Source organism: Camelus ferus, chromosome 2 (genome assembly GCF_009834535.1).
Source record: "Camelus ferus isolate YT-003-E chromosome 2, BCGSAC_Cfer_1.0, whole genome shotgun sequence".
NCBI classification, from domain to species: Eukaryota; Metazoa; Chordata; class Mammalia; order Artiodactyla; family Camelidae; genus Camelus; species Camelus ferus.
Window position 1 is genome coordinate 107,193,274 of NC_045697.1, and position 22,980 is coordinate 107,216,253.

At 32.5% G+C, this 22,980-nt stretch overlaps 1 protein-coding gene across 1 annotated transcript in view; it reads right to left on the minus strand.

The window, feature by feature from the left end:
- Positions 1 to 22,980, minus strand: part of LRBA (LPS responsive beige-like anchor protein) — a 620,537-nt gene that overhangs the window by 415,455 nt on the left and 182,102 nt on the right. Inside the window, 1 exon segment of the mRNA XM_032464781.1 lies at positions 22,443 to 22,504. Within this exon segment, the coding sequence (XP_032320672.1) occupies positions 22,443 to 22,504 (62 nt within the window).

A 22,980-nucleotide genomic window follows, 5' to 3' on the forward strand; every position in this document is an offset into this window, starting at 1 on the left:
AATGTAACTGGATTTGAGAAATGCCAATGTATCCATGTATGTGTTTGTCTATTTTTTAACACAACTAGACATACATACAAAATCTTTATGTTCCTTACAACTAAAGAGCCCTGATATTCTATCTATAAATATCCCTCAACTAATCTGTTTTGGTTCTTTTATAAAACTCAAAACAAAAGATAATGTCTGCAACCTTACTATTGTGACCATAAACAGTACTCAGTAATGCCTTAAAGGTATCAAAGCTCTTAAAGAGCTTCAAACCCATGTTATTTCACCCCTGAGCACTGCTCCATGTCAGACAGATTCTTTTTTTTTTTTTTAAGCCTTATTCTATCTCTTCTATTTTCTCCTTTTTATTCCAAATTTGGTATTACTTTCTTTCATGCTTTGAAAAACCAAGGTGGCTCTCAGGACTGAAATTGCTATTTGCCATAATTTTCTTATAGGTTCTGTATCATGAATGTATCAGTAAGAGCATACTAGCAGAATATATACAGTAGAAGGAAAATTAGATATAAAGTCTGTCAGACATTTGCAGATGGGCCTAAAACAGCCTCGAAGTATCCTGTGTCCTAGGAAGGGTCAGAAAATTATCCTAGAAAGATGTACAAGTAGTTGAGGCTCTGAGAGGATGAGGACAACACAGCTGTGACCTCTGCTGATAGACAGCAGGGAATCAAACCAGACGGTGACACCTAAAGGGATGCCCTAGTCGAGGAACAGAAGCGCATGCTCAGTCCTCATCTGGGACACCCGACACATCACCCTCAGCAAGCCGCCTGGAAATCTGATACAGCACCAGAGTGTGGGGAGGCAAGACCTTAAATTGACTGAGTTTCCATTTAGATCACTCACTTGAAGGGAAAATCTCAAAAGGAAAATTAACTTCAGTAAAAAGAAAACAGATACCTTTCTTGCTAGAAAAAAAAATTAGGAAGAAAGGCAAGAGGTTATCCTATTATATATAATTGTCTAGATCATACATTTTATTTTCAAAAGTATTTATTAATATTATTTTCCTCAAATCCTTTTTGTCTGATCTAAAATTGCAACAGGTGGGTATTTTTATTATATAAAGTATACAAACTCAAAATTCCACATGGTAAAACAGATCATTGTGGAGAGACTCAAATTTTAACTACAGGTAAACACCATTTTAATTTTATCTTCATTTATGTATACAAACTGACTTTTACTTATAATGTAAAATGAGAAAGTATACAATTTAAATTTCACAGAGATTTTAAACAGCATGATCTAAGTGATAGAAAACTAGTTAAAATTAGTATATGTATAAAAAAAACATCTAAAAATTTTATGACTTCAACTTAACTTGGTATGTCACACAACATATCTTTTTTTTTTTAATTAAAAACAAATTAAACAAGAAGGTACACATAGAACAGGAAGAGTCCAATTTTTACAAAAGCTCAGAAACACATTTTTTTTTTACTGCTAATACATTGGATTCTTGTTTTCCCAAGCATCATTTATTAACTCGTATTTGTTAATTTATAATAACAGCTATCTAATCACCTGAAATAAAACTTTTTCACTATTTTTTTTAAATGAGACAAAATGAGAAATGAAGTAAAAATATAGATCTTACTTACACTTTGGGTATTGCTACAGAAACCTCATAATTTTCAAAGATATCAAAGATTATCTACAATACTTAAGGAAGTTGCCAAAACTAAAAAAGATTCATGCTATCCTACAGCATTTTTCTCCACTTCTGAGACAATTATTAAAGAAGGTGTTAGTCTAAACAATTTCAGAAACCACAGCTCAATATAACCTTTAGTGAGTTTTAATAGTTGAAAGAAAAGCTTAATGGTTATCATCTTTCATGATCATTTCAATATTTCATCACAGTATTTACAATTATATAGTGATGCAAAATGTGCCACACATTTAAGGTCTTGGTTATTCTTTTCCCAGAGGTATTGATGAAAAACACGTTAAAAGCCTCAAATCCAACCACTAATGCAACTAAGTAATTTTAAAACACATTTCAGCACTTTGGAGAGGAAGGACTCAAAACACAACTGAGTCAATAATTTCATACCTGTTCTAAGCTGTATTTAATTGGCTATCACTTCCTAAGGCCATAATTGTTGACTAGTCAATTTTTACTAAAATAAACTCAGCTTACTAATGCTCTTAAGTCATACAACAATAATAACAGAGATAGTAGCTTATTAGTGAAATCTATTAAATAAACAGTTACACCAATTTTCCAAAAGTCCACTAAACTTCGGTTGTGGGGTGGGGAAAGACTTCATTAACTAAATTAATTCCATCCTTCCCTACCAACAACAAACAAATACAGAGAAAAATGGCACCAATAAATGTGCTATATATTAATTTGTACTACTTTAATACAACTCTAAATTCCTTAAAATGAACTTGACAGATTTCTGTATGATAATCTCCTACAACATATTTTAGTCTCTTGAATGCAGTACATGAATTTACCTAAATTTTAAAAGTAATTCCCAAATATTACCATGCTGTAAAGCAAATAAAATCAGGCTACCAACTGACAAGACAGACTACATATACCCCCTGTTGCTTTTTTTTTCCCCTTTTTTGGTCAAGCCATCAATGTTGACATTAAATGTAGTATCAATTTTTTATTCTGCTGAGCTAGATAATCACTAAATTATCTTTTACTCTTAAAAAAAGGTATAAAATGAGTGACTTCATGTTAAAATTAGCAGGAAAACAAGAACAAAGATAATAAAGTATATGAGAGACGGTAAAAATTTCTCTACTATCTAGAGGGAAATCAGCTTGAAGCTGCAAACCAACCCTTGTTGCAGAATCCTAGGAAAGGCCAAGGATTGAAGACTGATCACGTGAGGATGGGTGAGGGACAGGGATGAAAGTAGTACTAATGAATGAAAGCTGGTATAATAAACACAGAATCTGAGCTCCTCTCCTCACACTGTTGGCCATCCCCACCATGGTAAAAGACTGGAAGTTTACTTTTCACAGAAGTAAACTTCTGAACACTTTAAAAAGCCTTACCGTAGAAAACAAAATAACTTGGAAGTACACGTACTGAACTATGAGACTCCGAGCAATATTAAAGAAATGTTCTGAGAAAACTGAGAGGCCATGATAAAATCTAAGGTCCATTCATCACCAGTAGACAGGATCACGTACAGGCACATAGATTTTTTTGTGCAAAACACTTAAATATAAGCACAAAGGCTCACCAGTCATTAGAGGACAGACTCTTATATGAATAACACACTGCAAAGAAACAGGTAGTAAAAAAAAAAATTACTAAAAACTAAGAACAGACAATATTGTTAAGGGTGTGGGGAGAGGGAGACTAAGGAAAAGTATAGTTAATAACACCAGAAAGATAAAAACTTCCAATGTAAAAAATCAGGGCAGGGATATTGTTTTACTCACTGGTACCTCTCTGCCTCTGTATTAGAATTCTCCATTGAAACATAACTAATATAATGGAGATGCATATTTTATTTATTTTAAGAAACTGGCTCACATAATAGTGAAAGGTGACAAGTCCCAAGATCTGCAGAGTGAGTCAGAGAGCTGGAGACCCAGGAAAGCCAATGGTATAGTTCTACTCAAAGTCAAAAAGCCTAAGAATCAGGAAAACCAAGTAGTTCCAGTATGAAAGGCAATAGGCTCAAAAGAGCCAAGGTATCAGTTTGAGTACAAAGGCAGGAAAAATCCAAATGTCTCAGTTCTAAGGCAGCAAGCAAGCAGAATTCTCTTTACTCAGGGTAGACTCAGCCTTTTTGTTCTAGGCAGGCCTTCAACTGATTGGATGAGGCCCACTCACATCAGGAAAGGCAATCTGCTCTACTCAGCCAGTATCATTCAGAAATACCTACTGTTTGACCAAATATCTGGACACTCCATGGCCCAATCAAATCGATACAAAATGAGCTTGCCCCTCCCCTTATCCGCTCAGAAAACCTCAGAAAACTAGAAAATGCTCTTAAAAATTAAAAGTATAATATCAAACAAAAATTTTGAAAGAAGTATTGAAGATATTGAACAAGCATCTCAAGAGAGTAAATTAAAAGATAAAATGAAGAAAATGATGAGTATGGATATGAAAGTTAGAAAATTAATCCAGATAGTCCAACAACTAAGAGGAGTTCTAGAAACAGAAATGAGAAAAAATAGAGAAAGTAATTTGCATAGATATAATTCAAGTAAATTTCTCTGAACACAAGTACATACTTTCTCAGAGTGAAAAAAGTTTACACAAAATAACAGACAATGAATTTTAAAAGATCTACCCATACCAAGGCACAATCCAGTAACATAAACAACAAACAAATTTTAAAATAAAAATATTAAAAGCTTCTTGGGGGCAAGGGATGGGAAAGACTATAATTTTCGGCTTATAATCCTAATATCCCAACAATCCATCAATCACATACAAAGGTTAAAAACAAAAAAAAGACATTTTCATACAAGCAAGCTCTAAAAAATTCTACTGTCATGCATTCTTAAGAAATTACAAAGAACGTGCCTCATCAAAATTAATACTGAGGCCCCACTATCATCCTCCATCCCTGTTCTGCTTTAACTTGTACTTACTACCACTTAGATTTCTTTTTTGCTTTTCCCTTTGTTTTATTCTCTCCTATATTCCAGTGCTAGGACAGTGATGAGCACATACAGAATAAATGATCAATAAATGTTGAATCAGTGTATCTTTCAAAAAAGAAGGCCACTGTGGGTCACAAGAAATAGACATTACAACATAAGAGGAAGAAGAGGGAAATTCTAGATTGATGATAAAAAGAAGCCTCCAGGTGACAGCTTTCTACAAACGTGCTAAGTAACCAAGCCAGTTTGAAACAGGGAAATAGAGAACTCCAAGCACTCTGTCCCCAGGAAAAACAACTGCACCAATAGACACCAAGTGTATTCACATTTTGATGATTCCAGTAGAAATTTTAGAAATAAATTTGTGGTGGGTACACAGGAATTTAAATAAATAAAAAAGTAGGAAATCATTAATTCCAGGAGAAAGAATGAAAGGAAGAGAGACAAACGAGTGGAAGAAAGGAAAAAAAGGAGAGAACAGAGGAAGGAAGGAAAAGGGGAGGGAGAGGGGGGAAGGTGGCTGGATAAGCATGGTACCTTTTGTAGGTCTGCATGGATATTTACACTGTCACAATAAACGCTAAGTATTGTTTTAACTAAGTACTACGATGTAATTATACCGGAAAATAGTGTGAAATGGAAAGGGAGGGCAATGTAAGTAACCGATGGTCATCTTTCACAGAAGACATCAGATGATGTCTAAAATAGAAAAGTCGAGAAATGGTTATTATATCATTTAGAAATGTGAAAGTAGCAGAGTCATCAACTAAGAAATTTAAACACGGCTCCTTCCAGAAACTAAGAATTAAGGGAGGGAAGAAGAGCTAAGGTAGGAACTGTTGTTTTCAGTTTAAGTATTATACTATTTTTAGATCTTTGAAATAATATACATATTTTCTGTGATAAAAATAAAATTTATATTAAAAAGCACATGTTCTAAATGAAGAATAGTAACTGAATAGAAAGTAAAAATAAAGATACACATAATATTTTAAACTGAATAATAGGTACTTTTGCAAAATTATTCTGATATATCTCCAAATAACAGAACAAGCATTCAAGTTTCACAGGTAATGATATTCAAACTACAAAAATGCAAATGTATCATAAACTATTAAGAATTTTTATTTTTGTAAAGCATTTTACATTCAGCCAAATAAAATTAACTTTATTGCTATTGGCAACGATATAGTCAACTTTTTTGTAAGTATTAATCTAAGGATCCAAACATAACTTAAAAGAATGAAGAATGTTAACAAAAACTCATATCAAATTATTTCATTTTCCTTATAAAAAAATTAAAATTTTAATAGTTTATGCTCTTCAATGAAATATCAATATTAATATTTTAAGTCATTATAGTTATCTACACCTTTGTCAAATAAATCAAATTGGTTGGATATAGATCTAATTACCACCTGAAATAGATGTCAGAAACACTATTAGAAGTCAAGGGAGGAGGCCACAGAGGAGAGCTCAAATGAAGAGAGCTCAAAATTGAGACCCACACTAAACACAGGACTAAAGGTCAAAACTAGAGAAAACTGGTTCATTGTCAAGATATAGTAATCTTAAGTGCTCAAAGTAAACTATCAAGAACTTTTCAACAGTGTTTGCACTTTGTGTCAGCACTCTCTCAACAGCATATCTAACACAAACTTGAGTAACAACATACTGGGAAAGAATACAGCATAACAGTAAAGAACAGGTTTTATTCCACCGTCTCTTTAGATGGTGAAACAAACCAATACATGAAATTTCCAAAAAAAAAACACTGCCTTTTGGAAAGTTTTGGTTTTGATTATTTTTGTGAAATTGTACATCTAGTTTGTACAAATATTATGGCTCAGTTTATAAATAAAATACATTATGTAGACAGGTAACTACAAAGTAAAGAAAGGAAAAAAAGAAAAATTCTATTAAAGTTGGATTAGCAAATGGTTCCATTTTATAACTGCTTATTTAACAAATATTTATGAATATTTACTATGTACAAGGAATTGACTATTGATAGATTTATAGGATTGACAAAATAAAAAATGCAAGGATTTAAAAATTCAAAAAGTTGAGATAACCATGCAATTATGTGATTATATATAGTTGTAAGTTATTTGTAAATAATCAAAAAACAGTAATCCCCTGCTGTTGTGTTTAACCATACGTTAAAATTAATATATCTGCAAATGTCTTTAAAAATCTGTTTTTAAACCTTTTCAGGAAAAAAAATCTCCAGCCAATAATAATCCTTCGAATTACTTCCAAACTGACATCGATATATTCAAGATACTTCACTGATCAATCAAAAAAAAGCTTGATTTCAATAAAGGTGACAAAAGTTGCTCTAACCCTTTCCAGCAACAAGCTCTCAACAGATGATCATCATTAAGCTTATATGTGGGCTTCACATTCAGGAGCTATATAAATGTGTCCTATTAGTACATGGTCAGTCTGTTTGGCAACTCCAGTTCTCCAGACATATGGCAATTGCTGCCCTTTGAGGTCTGAAGTCAAGTCTTTGGGGAATCTCAAAGCCTGCACTGAAATTACAAGGAGTGTTCATTAGAGACTGCTGGAGAGGAAACATGAAAGACTTCCATTAAAACTATATAAAACAGCTAATTATTTTTAAAAGATTTTTAAACCATCTTACGTACTCAGCTACAATAAAAAGTATTTAACAACTGAATTGTTTTTAAAAGCACTACTTTCAGGACATGGGCACAAACAGCTTTCTTCAGCTTTCTTCATGCCTCCCAACCCCCACCTCAATACACCTAACATACCTTTTTTCTAGGAATCATCAAGTCAACCTTTTTGTGTCCTGGGAAAGAATAAAATTATCTTATACCTCTAAATTCTTTCTACAGATCACTGTAAACATTTATAAAATGAAGGTATTTTTAGAGACAAAGTTCTATGTTATAATATTTTGTTTTGAATTACACTGTTAAATTCAGCCAGACGTACATATGTGTTTCTTTTTAGATGCTTTTCTTTTTACTCAAGAAGATTGCATCTATTTCATTTCTATTCTGTTTTACACCAATAATCATAAAAAACTTAAGCACAAAATAATATAAATCAGATACTAGCTAATCTATGAAATGGCATTTATTAGGTAATAGTATGGAAAATGTACGAAGATTCAAATGTTTAAAGTTAAAGAAAAATGTCAATAAATTGACAGACAAGAGTTCAAAGAAATTTCATGTCTTTGTTGTCTCAAGATTTTGAAAAACATAATAGTTTTCTAATTAATTGTTGCCATTTTAACTTTTGAATGTGTAGACACTTTAACTTGAGAGAACATTTACTAAATTTTGCAACAATACTGCAGAATATTTCAGTAACAAATCTCTATAAAATGTTACATAAAATTCATTAGTTTGCCTCAATCATTTCTTGAATTCACATATATGTTGGTTTCTGACAGCCTAATTCCAAAAAGCAATTACAACCTCAATCCATATGTAAAAAGATAACAGAAAGCAAGTACATTAAACCAGTTTAAAAGAATAAAAATCTAAAGAAAACAGATTACGAATGATTTATATGAATGCCTAGTGCTGAAGTTAATTACAAGTAACCCAATAAAATAGTGCCTTTATTATTGTACAGCAAGTAATAGCTCTAGATGTAAAAACCAGAACTCTTTCTGCTGACTTTCGCATGCCCAATCCCACAGCACACAACATTAAGAATTAAACATGCAGTAAATAAGGCATATAGAAAACAGCAGTTTTTAACTAAAAGCAGAAAACTCTCCTGCTGTTTAACCATTTGGAGTCTCCCACTCTGAAAAGTGACCACTGTAAACTGATACTCTGTACTCACTGAGTACATTCTTAGTGTTAATATAAAGTGAGACCTGATTTTTGTATTCACAGTTTTGCATCAAAAAAAAAAAAAAAAGTAACAGTGAAATAGCATTCACCAGGACAAAATAAAGAATGTTTAGGCTATGAAATGATGGTATCTTCAGAATCAAAATGTTCCTAACCTCATACTGTATCTACCAATAAAGCTTTGGTCCTGATTTGAAAGTGTACTATCTAAGACACATACATTGCATGCTACAGTAACACGTTATAGTTGTCAATCTAAGACCAATCACAGTATGCTTAATGACTTTCCCGATGAGGAGGAGTAAGACCTTTCAGTCCAGAATGATCCCATGCCTCTGTCAAATATTTATCAATGCACCTAATGAGATATTAGATGGTAAAAACTTATAGCTTAATGCAAAAGTCATAAAACATGTTATGAATAAACATCAACATGTAGGTCATTTTGACCTACAACATAACTAAAATAGTGATATGAAATATTTGATAACCTGGTTTTGCTGCACAAATAAATCAGAACTGATAAAACAAATAATCAACAGTACATTTATCTGGGAGTATTTTATTCATATCAATTTCATCTCCATTAGAAATGCATGCAATATGAGTTTATTTTGCCTTTTTTTCTGGGTCAATAATTCACAAACTGGAATTTTTCTCGACTATTAATGGTCCCTATCTCTTTACGTTCTCAACAGTACCTGATTCACCATTCCATATAATAAACATTCACATGTTCGTTAAAGAACCCCTAATTTAACACCGTTAGGTAAAAGAGGGAGAAGCACTGCACTAAGAACACTCACTAGACAGATTAGTTTTCTGTGGCTGCTGCAACAACTCATCACAAACTTGGTGGCTTAAAACGCTAGAAGCCTGTTCTTTCACAGTTCTGGAGGCCAGTAGTCCAAAATGAGTGACACAGAGCCAAAACCAACATGTCAGCAAAGCTGCTCTCCTCCTGGAAGCTCTGGGGGACAATCTGCTCCTTACCTCTTCCAAGTTTCTAGTGGCTGTCGGCAATCCTTGGCTCTCTGCTCCACCAACACACTGCCTCCTCCTCTGGGTGCCTAAGTCTAATCTCCCTCTGAGTCTCTCTATTTATAAGGATACAGCACTGAGGGCCCATTCAGATAATTCAGTAGTATCCCCTCCTCTCAAAATCCTTAACAGAATCACGCAAACACCCCTTTTCCAAATAAGGAACTCTCAAAGATTCCAGAGATTTGAAATAGATATCTTTTGGGGGGAGCCATTTTTCAGTCTATCACACTAGAATAACAAAATTAAAAGAACAGAAAGGGCAAGTGGAAGAAAACTGAACTTCACTAACAAGTTCAACAAAATTCAAAAGATTCAAAAGAAATAAAAACATCTTTAAAAAATTAGTGTATTGTGGCAAGAGCTGGAAAATTTTTTAACAACTTGTGCTCCAAGCGTTGGTTCTAATAATGATTGATTTGTGACTGGTTTTGTTTTCAGTTCCAGAAATTCAGCTTAATTTGCTAGGTATAAAGCCTATCAGATTATAAGAAACCCAAATCTGGGCAGCTGAGATACAAGTAACAAGCAGATATAGAAAGAACAATTCCTGATAATAGCAGAAAAGCAATGACAGAACAGCCAAGTGTCCAAATTGGGCAGCAGTCTAGACGTGCTTAAGAGACTGACAAGAAACAGAAAGCGTCTTTGTTAAAAAAAAAAAAACTCTTCCCTGTTATTTTACTTTCTCACTGCCAATGACCAACCTCCTTTTTTCTTAACTTACAGCAGTAGAAAATAGAATCCTGTGCTCACAAACTAAACTACAAATTAGTGCTACAGAACAACAGTGAATCTTTTGAATAGGTTTAATAGGAACATCTCTGAAAGACTGAGCAAATGTACAAGCTTTCTTAGGTAAAGGAATAGGTCATCTCCCCTCTGTAAAAAGAACAGTAAGAAATCAGAATTAAGTTTACTCTCGATTATATCTGATAACAAGAATAACCTGACAAGCCAACAGACCTAACAAGACAATACTGATGTTTTAACTGAATGTCTAATGAAAACTGGAGCTTCCAATAAAGAATTTTCAAAAGTACATAATTACTATCAAAAAGAACGCACTGCATCCAGTATTTAGGACACTGGCACACATCACCATACTCACTATGTGTAAAAGTACCTTGTGGAAAGGAAGCTGTCAGAAGAATGTCAGAACAGGTTCAGGGTTAGGCAGTTAAGTTTTTCTGGTAAATTACCCAGAAAATGGCATTATGTGCATCACACATATATCAAGTATCTCAATACTACTTACAAGGCAGCAGAGACATAAGAATAAACTAACATAAAATAATATTAGAGACCTTGGAAATAAGGCAGCAGAGTTTGAATTTGATAAGACAGAAAACTACAGCTTCTCTTGGAACAGAACTATAAAGACACTCCTAGGAAAGTAAATTTGTTAGTACATACTAGAAGAGGTAAAACTGACAGAAAGGAAAAAGGTCACTTCTCCAAACCAAGAATAAGCTTCGTCAGAATTTGTGATTCTTTACAGAGACGTTTTCCAAATGATACTCCTTAATTGTCCCTGCATGTCTCCCCCATTCTGAGAGGTCCCCAGTTGAGAATCATCATAATGAGCAACTGTTAACGATGATACATTTCACCAGAAAAAAAAAAAAAAAAGGTTGGCCATCAGTGACCTAGGTTAACTGTTATAAAAGTATTTCTCAAATATGGTAACACAGGTGTTGAAAGTAATGTTGTATAAATAAAAAGCACTAAAATATACAAAAGAGATCTTTAAGAAAATCATTAGAGTAGTAATTGCTAAAATGACATCAACCTCACTTGTATTCAGGTAAACTTTATTGACACTCAAAAGAAGCTATCCCTATGGCCAGCACAAGAAACACTGGGACCACCATCGGGAGCCTATGGAAAATAGGAAGGTTACACATTAACCTTGTCTACATGAAAAAAAGCCCAAAACTGCAAGTCTATGAGGTCTCTCGTAGCTCTAATATTCTAGGGATTGAGATGAAAATGGACTAGAGTGGGCATATAATCACAGAAAGAATAGAAAATACTGAAAGAGACACTGCAGAAAATAATGGTGAACTGAATTTATAAGGCAAAGATCTGAAAAATCTAATTTCATGAAAAGAAAACAAGAGGCACTGAAAATACTGAATAAAGAGAGACGATATTGTGTGCTGTTAAAAACACAGATTCAGAATCTAATAACTTTAATTTACAACCTACTTTGCTTTATGGACTATTCTACGTACTTTAACATATATTATCTAATATAATCTTTATTACACCCATTTCACTCAATAAACTGAGTCTCAAGCAAGTAATTTGCTCAAGGTTACAGAGTAAGTGGTAGAGGGAAAAACATTTATTAAAATTAAAAATCTATCATCACAGCATTTTCCTGGCCTCCATCTCTTTCTATGATCATCTTTTCCTCTCTCCTTTGGTTACCCATGATGGAGACAACAGCCACCTCTACAAAGTTCACCTCCAGCAACAGAGGAATTAATTACTAGAAAGACAAATAGCCTTCAGGGTTCTGATTCTTACTTCATTCAGGCCTAAATCAACGTTCAAACTTTAGATTTTGCTAAAACTGCATACATGCTACTGGAAGTTCATATTATAAAACAGCATCATGACTAAAAATAGCTGCATGACTAAAAAGTACACAACAGATGGACAATATCGACCATTACTAATATATAACTGTCACTTCCTAAACCATGCTATTATATTCCAATAGTATGTATCAGGGTCCTAAAGAACTAATATTTTACCTCAGAGTCAACTAAGGCAAACGGTATAAACACTTCAAACAGCAAAACTTAAATCTAGATCTTAAAAATTTTGACTAAAACCAATTAAACTATATACCTTATGAAAAAATATATGATATGGTAATATAGCTGAGGCTTCACAAAGTTATCAGAGTTTGGTATTAAAATAAAGACAATCTCAAGCTTTACACTTTTAATCTAGCCTTTCTGTAACACTTTAACTTCAGTAGATTAGTTTGAGGTAATAAAAAAAATGAGAAGGACTAGGCAAAACCAAGCAATAAAAGCTGAGAAACAGAAACCAAGCTGCAATCATAATTATATTAAAACAAAAGGAAAGTATTATGCTTAGAATATTTCCATTCATGTATTCCTCCTGTTTTCTAACATTCTGCTTAATCCCAAATTTAAAAGACCAGTTGTAAAACGGTAGGGTGCCAAATTAAAGCACACTTTATTTTCAGATGTCTCCATACTCATAGGCTGACTTCCTGTCAGGAAGAGTTCCATTTCCCTGAATACCCCAATCAGCAGGGAACTCGCAGAATTAAGTGCCAGTTGATATTACTTTGTTTTGCATTTACCACCCTTGAGAATAACGTTCAAAGATCGAGTTATATAGTCAGCATGGTATCATCCTTCTGACTAGACTGCCAAGCCACAGGGTGTACTGCAAGTTTCACAAAATGTACCTTAAAAGGTTGTGTTTTCTAAAGCCTAGTGTGCAAGTGAATCAACAGGATGCCTGCATTTCAGAATAAATCCTGCATCTAAAGCTAAATTATGCTTCTCTTTGGTTACAAAGTACTTTAACATTGGAAAGGTCTGAATCCAGATTCAAATAAAGATCAATTAATGTTCACTAATCCATCAACTAAATATTTTATTTTTTAAAGTAAAATGGAATATTTTAGTCTGACGTATTTTGTTTTTAACGTTTTTGCTGTTGTTTAAAGACAAATGATTCCACCTTATAAAAGCAAGTTATGCTACTAAAATTTCAATCAAGTAAAACCATAAATTTTTTTTTACCATATTAGCATCAAATACAGTTACTAAGCTGTTTTCAGATACTTGACAACTGTTAGTGTATTGAAGATTTTTCATGATCAGTTAATACAGCTTGAATCTTAAACTAACCTCTCCAACTCTCACAGATTTCCAATCATGCTTCAAAGGTCTCTAGTTCCTTCTCATAAGGTCAACTATTTGCTTGCACACAAAACTACATTAATTCTGAGCATTTCAATAAAGAACACCTCTGCTCACAGCCTTTGCGCATTATAAGGATAAGCATTCAGAGCAGCTCTAAGACAAAACTAGGTGAGTGTAATGGAAGCCTATTTTTTGATCCTAATATTAATCATTACCATATTGATTTTCATCTATTCACATTCAAAAGGTCATAAGCACTGACAATAACACAGCTCAGAGACAATCAATCGACATTCACTAATTTTCTATAAATACATTCTAAGGATGAAGAGTAAACACATCCAAAACAAAATAAAAGGAGGGATAACATCATGAAAAAGGTTGAAATATTAAATTATACTGATCCTAGTTGGACCATGCTATGTATAAACTGGTCTTAAAGAATCCAATTGCCCCTAAGGTCTTCTTTACATTGGAAAAAGCAAGGATGGTTACAAAGAAAATGGAATGATTATTTACATCATATCAAACACTTAATACACTTCGCAAATTTGATGCCATGCAAGCACATTTTAGCAATGTTCCTACTCAGATATAAATGTTTCTTTTATGAAACCTTGACATACAACAAGGTATTAACATATTTAATAAACACATCATTTTTAAAAGCCAGGCATTCAACATTTGTCATACTCTCTTTGTTAGCAGAGGCTGTGATGCCCAAAATGAATCTTGGGCTCTCTTAAGCTAGTGGCTTAAGGGTGATAGAAATAATTCTACAGAAAGAAAAATCTTCACGCACAAAATGATTCCTTCATAAGAGGTCATCAGTTGAGACTATTTTAACAGGTCCGTTTGTGACTCTTTGCAGGGCAGGGTCACTAGGATTTGTTTGTTTGTTTAATGGAGGGACTGGGGATTGAACCCAGGAACCCATGTATGCTAAGAATATACTCTACCACTGAGTTGTAGCATGTATCCCCGCTACCTACTTACCCTGTTTTGTGATTTTTTTAACCGGTCCTTTTGAGATCCAAAGCTGAGCCAGTGAAAGGGATTTATATGTATCCCTTTCTTACTTTAAAATAGGATTAGAGTTCAGAATTAGGATTTGAAGCCTGTATTTTACAGCTAAATTACCTTTCAGAGTAAGATAAAACTGAATAGAAAAAAAGTAAAGTATTAAATAAATTGGTGTCTATTCCTTAACAAAAATAAATACTTTTTAATGAATCAAAACCTCAAGGATTAATTTCAAACAGAAACTTACCAAAATGAGGTAAATATATTGATTTATTCAACATATCCCTATTAAATGCTTATTTTATTATAATTTTGATACTAATAAGCAGTGCAGACAAAATGGACAATAAGAAATATTTTCCTGACCTCAAGAAGTTTTAAATCTAATAAAAGAAACAAAAATTGTAATATGGCATGGTAAGTACAAAAATAGCTCTTATGTCTACAAATTTAATTCCTCTCTAGCACTTATGTCCATAAATTTAACTCTAAGATAGAGTTCTCTAAATTCATATATTCAAAACTCATAATCCAATGTTGGGGGCATCTAAGCTAAGAACTAAAGATGAGTAAGAGTTAATAGGGTTTGGGATTATTTATATCCTAATTTACAGTATAAGTGAGAAACATATTAAATTCATATTATATAATATATGCCCCGAAAGATTTTGGTGTGTTCTCATACCAAAAATATCTGTACATGGCAAAGACTGAGTTCTTCAAATTGTATCAGAAGAAGAACAAATTCCTCTTCTATCTATTAATTTAATGAATGTTTCTAAATATACCCGGATGAATCTGAACTATCAGCATCCTATTGTCTACTCACTTCTCAAGGCTAAGGATCACCAACATTTTTGTTTACAATCTCTAGGAATTGCTTTATACACAAACTGTATTAAAAATAAAAAAAAAAAAGAATCACTACAGATCTCAGTGAAAACCCCCTAGACTTCTTAATCTCTTAAATAATGACTCTCTATTTTTGTTATATCTAGGTCATGATTGCAAGCTACCTCAAATCCTGGTCGTTTGGATGGATAAATGGATGACCTATGAAGAGCACCAGCCACTGAATGATTTAGCTGTGTAACTGTAAACCATTGTTAAATTTTATTCTACTGAAAATTATAAAAATTTTACTGCTATAATTTGGTTCATTTATTTGACATATTAAAATTTATTTCATTAGACATGGTATCATATGACATTCATAAACAGTTTAATTTCATTTTCTTTGGACTTTCTGGACCTTTTTTAAGTGCATAGCAAAGTTCAATGCTATAAATGGGTCAATAATAATATATGTAATATCCCATTAATATAAAATATATTCTGACCTTGGTTTCTAGACTCTATGCTACACACTTAAACATGATTACAAAGCATAAATTATTACAGTATTGACTATAATACAATGTGATTCACTCAGTCAATACAGGAAATAGCTGTATAATCAACTGATATCAAAATATTTGAGTTTATCCTTAAACTTCAGATTAGTTTACATAAATACTGTAAAAATACATAAACTTGTGTATATTCATTTAATGTATACACACACATTCCTGGTTAAACTAAAGTTGTTCTAGAAAGAATATCAACTCTTACTATAAGCACTTCTAAAGATCTATTCCTTCAGAAACAACATGTAAATTAAGAGTGAAGTCCAAATTACCTACAAAGGAGAGAGAACAAGTGACTTACGTAATTTCTTCTGAATGAAATATAAATCATCAGTGTTTTATGAAGAAAACAGCCATACTTTTATATATCTAATGATATCCTGTAATTACTATGATTCGAGAAACAGAGAAAACCAGAAGTAGAATACATTAAAAAAGAAGCATTTCCTGCATTATTCACTGTCTCAACTCCGATGCAGTAGCAGCTTTTCCTAAATCATATTTTACAAAAATTATCCATAAAAAGGATTTTGTGATCAAATATGCTAATATTATGCCCATAACAGATTCAACAATACACTTTATTATATACATACTTTACACACACACACATATGTATTTACTAGCTTTTTTCATAGAACATTCATTACCATCACACAGTACACACACTCGGATATGTGATACTGGCAATTCTGGATAGTGAGAAGTAATCAAACAAGTACCTGGCTACCACAAATCCAACCAAGGAAAATTATATATATAGGAAAGAGCAGAGGAAATGCTTTAAGAAATTTAGTATCAATTGATCCCAATGAAATTACAGAAATACAGATGGAACTCAGAAAAAGATTTTTGATTGAAAGGCAAAAGAGCCTGAAATGATCTCCTAATGAACAAAACAAAATCAGAATTAGATTAAACAGGGACTGATAAACAGTTTTTGTGATCCATCCCTAACTCCACTCCCTGTCCCTATAATTTGCTTCTGTTTCTCTTAAAGTCCTTATAAAATTCTATGCAACCATTTGTCTCTTCCACTAGATTAAAAGGAGAGACTTGCCTTAAAAGCATATGGTACACATCTGCTAAATAAAAAAAGAAGTATCACCAGCAGGCATAGAGAGGTGGACTCAGGGCAGATAAATTGACACAAACCTCTGTAGAAGAGACAGCATTTGAACTGAGCCTGTGAGACAGTGGGGAAAAAAATACTTCTAAACCGATAGTTAATGGCCTCACAATACTACTGTATAAAAGCTCTGTAGCATAAGATTTTCTTATAGCGTAAGATTTCCTTATAACGTATAAGGAAGTTAAGACTTATATTTCCAATAACCAACTTATACTCAAAATTCCTATTTTGTGGTTGGCAAAAAGATAATCCTTTGTTTTACTATTTCTTTTTAAAACCACACGATTCTCTTACTACTAGTGAGTTTCAGTTTAAAATGTTGATGTGTACACTAAATACAGCACACTCTGAGAAGCTAAGCACCACGATTCAAAGAAGTAAATCTCCATTTATATTAAGTTCTGCAATAAGCAAAATGCATGCACAGTAACAGAAATCAAGTCAGTGGCCACTTGAGGTGATAAGGGGAGGGATTTAACTACAGAGGCACAGGGAACTTTCTGGATTGAAATGTTTGTGTATATGTCAAACTTCACTAAACTGTATACTTAAAATGCATGCATATATACTGTCTACTAATCATAAATAAATATCACCAATAAAGTTGATTTTCTTAAAAGAGGTAAATCTAATTAAGCCAAAAGAAAATGAAAAAAGTAACACCTTTTATATAAATGAACATGACTACAATATTTGGTGTGACAAAATAGCTGACTCAATGAAAACAAACACTTAATATAAACTTAATACACAAAACCATGAGGGTATTTCATAATGAAAAAAAAAACTAAAACGTAAAATCCCAAACATGATGATTTATGACCAATGTTACCATTCATTTATTAATTATGCTGTTTTATAAATATTTGGTTGAATAATAATTATGCTGAATGTTGGAGATACAACAGAAAACAAAACAGTGCTCGCCTTTAAGGAACTTAGAGTCTAATAACAGAGAAATAAAAATCACAGGCAATATAAATAAAGAATAAAATTACTGTAAGACAGGTCAGTGAGTGCTCTGAATGTATACCTAACTCAGGCTTAGAGTTGTGGGAAAGAGAGGAGTCAAAGAAACCTTTCCCGAAGAGGCTGCAATTTAACTGGGAGCTGAATTATTTATTTATTCCATAAATATTCACCGAACAGCCACCACGTGCCAGGGACTGTGCTGGGTATTAGGTACATCCACAGTATCCCTCATGTACTAGCTACACAAAACACAAACAGTTGTTACTTTCGTAGGCCCTACAGCACAGAGAAGGAAATTGGCAATAAAAAAAGTAGTTAGACAAATATACTTAAAATTTCTGGTACATTCTATGATGAGTGCTCAGATGGAGACATGCAAAAAGATACCAAGTATAGATACGATGGTCTGAGAAGAGGATACTTAAGTTGAGCACTGAGTTATGAGAAGAAGCCGACAATTAAGAGTCATCAAATTCGAAAAAGGGAAATTTTAGGAAAAGAAAAAACATGCCAAGACACAAAATTATGACAGCACATTTGGGTAACTTTGAATAGTTCAGCCTACCCTGAGGACAGATACAAAAGCAAAGTGATAAGAAGTGAGGTCCAAACAGGAAAAGAAGCCTAATAATGAGATACCTCTGCGCCATGGTGTACAGCTGGGTTTGCTTGTCCCCTGCCTTGTTGGGTTTTTTTAAATTATCTACTCAAAATACTCATCAAAACTATAAAAAGTGAAAGTCCTTAAATTAAAAAGCTGGGAGCAGTATCATTAAGGTTACGTATTTAGAAGGATTAAACTCCAAAAAAAAAGAAGAAAATTAGAATTAAAAGAAAGAAATTATAGGAGAGTGATGAAAGAGAGGAACAGTTTACTACAAAGATTCAGGAAAAAATTCAAATGGCAATAATTCAAACATAAAACTGACATTAAAGAATCTTATGAATGGTGGTAACTGGTTCTATGAATATTATCATTTTAAAATTCATAATTCAGAGACATAGAAAGAAATGAATCAAAAATGACCAAACCTTTTTATCGTTACCTTCATGTGAAGGAAATATTTCCCCAAATATCAACAATCTGCATATGCTGATGAAAAATTCATTAAAGAAAAATCAGACTAACACTATGTTTTAAATTAACTTTTGCTGCTAATTAATTACTCAGATGGGATGCCAGGCCAAAATACATGGTGCTTCTAGCTTCTGCTTTTCTATGTACTCTATGTATTTCTGATAAATGGGAAAAGAATAGATGACCTGGCAGAAGGCTCAGACAATAATATGTGATTTACAGGACATGAATGCAGCTACCATAAGATTTATCTGACAGCCCTCTCCGATAGTGGACTGTTGAGTATCCGATGGAATGATTTCTAGTCTAGAAAGTCTACTACTGAGTAGCCATACACATTATTTATTTATTAGATGTTTTGGGTTGAAACCATTTTTAAATGATGCACTTCACAATGCACAGTCATAAATTTAGCTTTAAACCCAAGAAGGGAGGTAGTGTTATTGGAATGTATGTCAGACTGAATTAGGATGAGCAACACAACGCTTTTATAAAGTGGCCTTGAATGCAATGTCAATTCTTTCAAAAATGATATTAATGTCAAATGAGCAAGATACAAACACTTTACACAATGCTGGAGTAACATTATTTGAAATATTTACTTAACATTTTCTTTACATTCACATTGATTTCTAAAGGTTCATACACATACACAAAAAATATTGGGCATAAATGTTACATGTTTCTGAAAAACTGAATCTGAAATATAATTAAGAACTTGTTCAATTTTTTTCTGTGCATCAGAGCGTACACAGTTTCCTGAAGAATTTATACAGTCTTATCTAAAACACGTAAAGAAGACTTAAATCAGGTTTTGGAGCTTAAATAGTTCTTGAATTATTCTACATGGGATTCAATATATGAATAAACTTAATTTAAAAAACTTAAGTATGTATATAACTTTACTTAAAAACAGTATGCTGAATATTTTAAAAAAGGTTTCAACCCTAAATAATATTTTGCCTTAAAAATGTTAAAATTTAAATGGGATAAAATACGAAAGTGTCTAATCAACCTATTAATAAGTAGATATTGAAAAACAGTCCTAATGGAAGCTTTAACAAAATACATAGTGATCTGTTTGGTCTTAATGACAGCAAACTCAAAGTGATCATTTCCTCATTTCTTAAGTTTAGGCTCTAAACTCTTTTCTAATAAAATGTGGCAAATTGAAATACCTTGTTAAAAAGAATGCAAAAAGAAAATAAGTTTTGAACGGATTCAAAAAAATAATCAGCACATGGCTGATCGTCATGAAATTAACATCAACTAATTTGTAAAGTTTTAAATCAAATTTGCAGATGTTAAGTTCATAAGCATATCCCATTATTTATGTGATTAAAAAGGAGTTTCTGACCTGATCTTTCGATCTTTGGCACTCAATCCTCTCCATCTCCTCTTAAAAAATTAATTAAAATTTTAGCAAGATGCTAGCTTTTCACTTCCCACCCTATCTCAGGGTAAAAAAAAAATTATCAATCAAACTCAAGCCATCCCCACCCAATATCTGCAAAATGTCGACTTCAAATTCAATTTCATATCCCTTAAGCTTTCATGTAGAAAAAGACAGTTCACTTCTTAACAAAATAAATCACTTTTGTGATTGCCAATGTGACCTCTTTGAATTAGGAAAATTCAAAGTGAAAAATGTAATTATCACCCCAGAACAATCTGTATACATCTGGAGCTAATTCTGGCTTCATTTTTCACATCATTTTTCACACTGTGCTACATCTTACAGAGATGCCATGGAACTTTTGAAGAACCCATAAAAAATGTTAAGAACTTAAAATAAACCAGTAATGTACTTTATTCAGACAAAACCTTGAGAATATCTGACTTCTGCAACTTACTCTATCAAGTGATCTTCATATCCCATTTGATTGGAATAGTATTAAACAGCACTGTGACATACATGACAAATAGGTCTATTAAAATGTGTCATTATCTTTCCAGCTTCTAACATTCAACTGTATAATATACTAATAGCTTTCATCTATCAAGAAAATATTCAATTCTTCTAAACCAGAAAGTGAAACTTCATTATCGAAATTCACCTATGGGACTATTACATAATTATAAACAACAAATTCATACTTCTGTGAAGAAACACATAAAATTGTAAAAAAAAGTCTCTTAAAGTAAAGTGTAATTTCATGTCAGTATAAGAATGGCATATGGTAATTTCCATCCAAGAAATAAACAAGAAATTATTTCAAATCAAATTATTTAATGAGAAATTTTTTCCAGTCAGCTTTTAAAGAAATGGAGTTTTCTAGGGGACATAATTAAATTATAAAAACATGATTCTCACTAAATCTAAGAATAATAAGCCCACTACAAACATAACTACTCTTCACAAGTTCATTATAAAAATCCATTAGGTGTAATCTCTAGAAGTAATTGTTCTTACTGCATTTTATTGACAATGCGTACTATTGATTTTTCACACCTTCTATGATTCTTTAATTTGTATTCATGAAATGTCCATCAGCACAGTCTAAATAAATTTGGCAATATAGGCACTAAAATGAATAAATCGATGCAAAGAAACATTAATTCTGCATTATCCTTATTCATCAGGCAAGTAAACCATAAGAGTTGTAAATGAAGGTCAAAGGTTTTGAAATGGGTCAGAACCCTTGACCTCTACACCAATATCCTTCCTATTAAAAAAGGCTATTTTAAAGTTTTAAGTAGGGGAATTTACTACCAGCGAGATACCATTTTTAAAAGACTACAAAGAAAACTCTCAATAAAAACATTCATCTGTTTAACTGCAAAACAGAAAAGAAAATATCAAAGGATACATGATTATTTTTTGTACGTTTTAAAAAAAACCATTAACGTTTACCACATGAGGTATAAGGTTTCTGAACACTGAAACTAACCCTGCTTTTAGGAATTTATTTACTGCATCTTATTATGATGGCTGCCATATTTTTGTTGATGTTTTCCCAAATCTACTGTGTATGTCAAAAATAATTAGCAATGACAAGAATTCAAAATTATTTATCACTCATTTTATAACCTCTGCACAAAAGGGAAGTAAACCCATTATTCCCAGGGGAAGTCCGAATGGCACTCCACAAGGTATAGAAATAAATCTGTTTCTATAACCTTAATACACGAAGCAAAGAAATTCACCCATCTCAAGATCATCTGATCTGGACATTGTTAAATGTGACTTTAAAAACCTCTGTTTCTCATTCATCTATCTGATTTCTCTCAGCACTCCAAAATTATCTGCTAGTGCCAAACATAAAATGTAATCCTTCTGCAGTACAAATACAATTATATTAAAACTGCAAACTCAAAACTCTGTTACAGCAAAACTTTCCAATGAAATATTTTAACTTCCTTTCAAAACGAATTTAAGAATTTACTTTAAATCAAACATTTATTCTTGTCACTCACCTGAGAACACAGCAGCATAACCAGCTCCACAACTGAACTACTAGACTTCATGCAAACCAGACCTATTTTAAAGAGAATTAAAAACAACAAAATTACAAAGTAAAAAAACAAATAAGAGATATATTTCTTATACAACTTTGTCCAAATTGGTTTTTAAAATAAAATTTAAGATCATGCCAAGAACCAACCTGTACATATATGATCATATGAGTAAACAAAGGATTCTGTAATTACTTTAAATTTGGCATCAAAACGATCACGATTTTTTGTAGCCTATTTCATTTCAGCTTTCAAATTACTAAAACATTTATTACAAGTTCATGTACAATGACATTTCACAACACTCATAGAAATGTGCACAACATATGCCATGTTGATCAATATCATCTAAATTTTGTTTTGGAGAGAGTTGATTGTTATACATGCAGAGAAGGGAAATGGCTCCATGACCTTTGCTTTCTCCACCACACTCTCTCCCTTCAACCCTCTAGCTATCAATCAAGTTTCCATTTTGTTTCATGGCAGAAGACATCCCAAA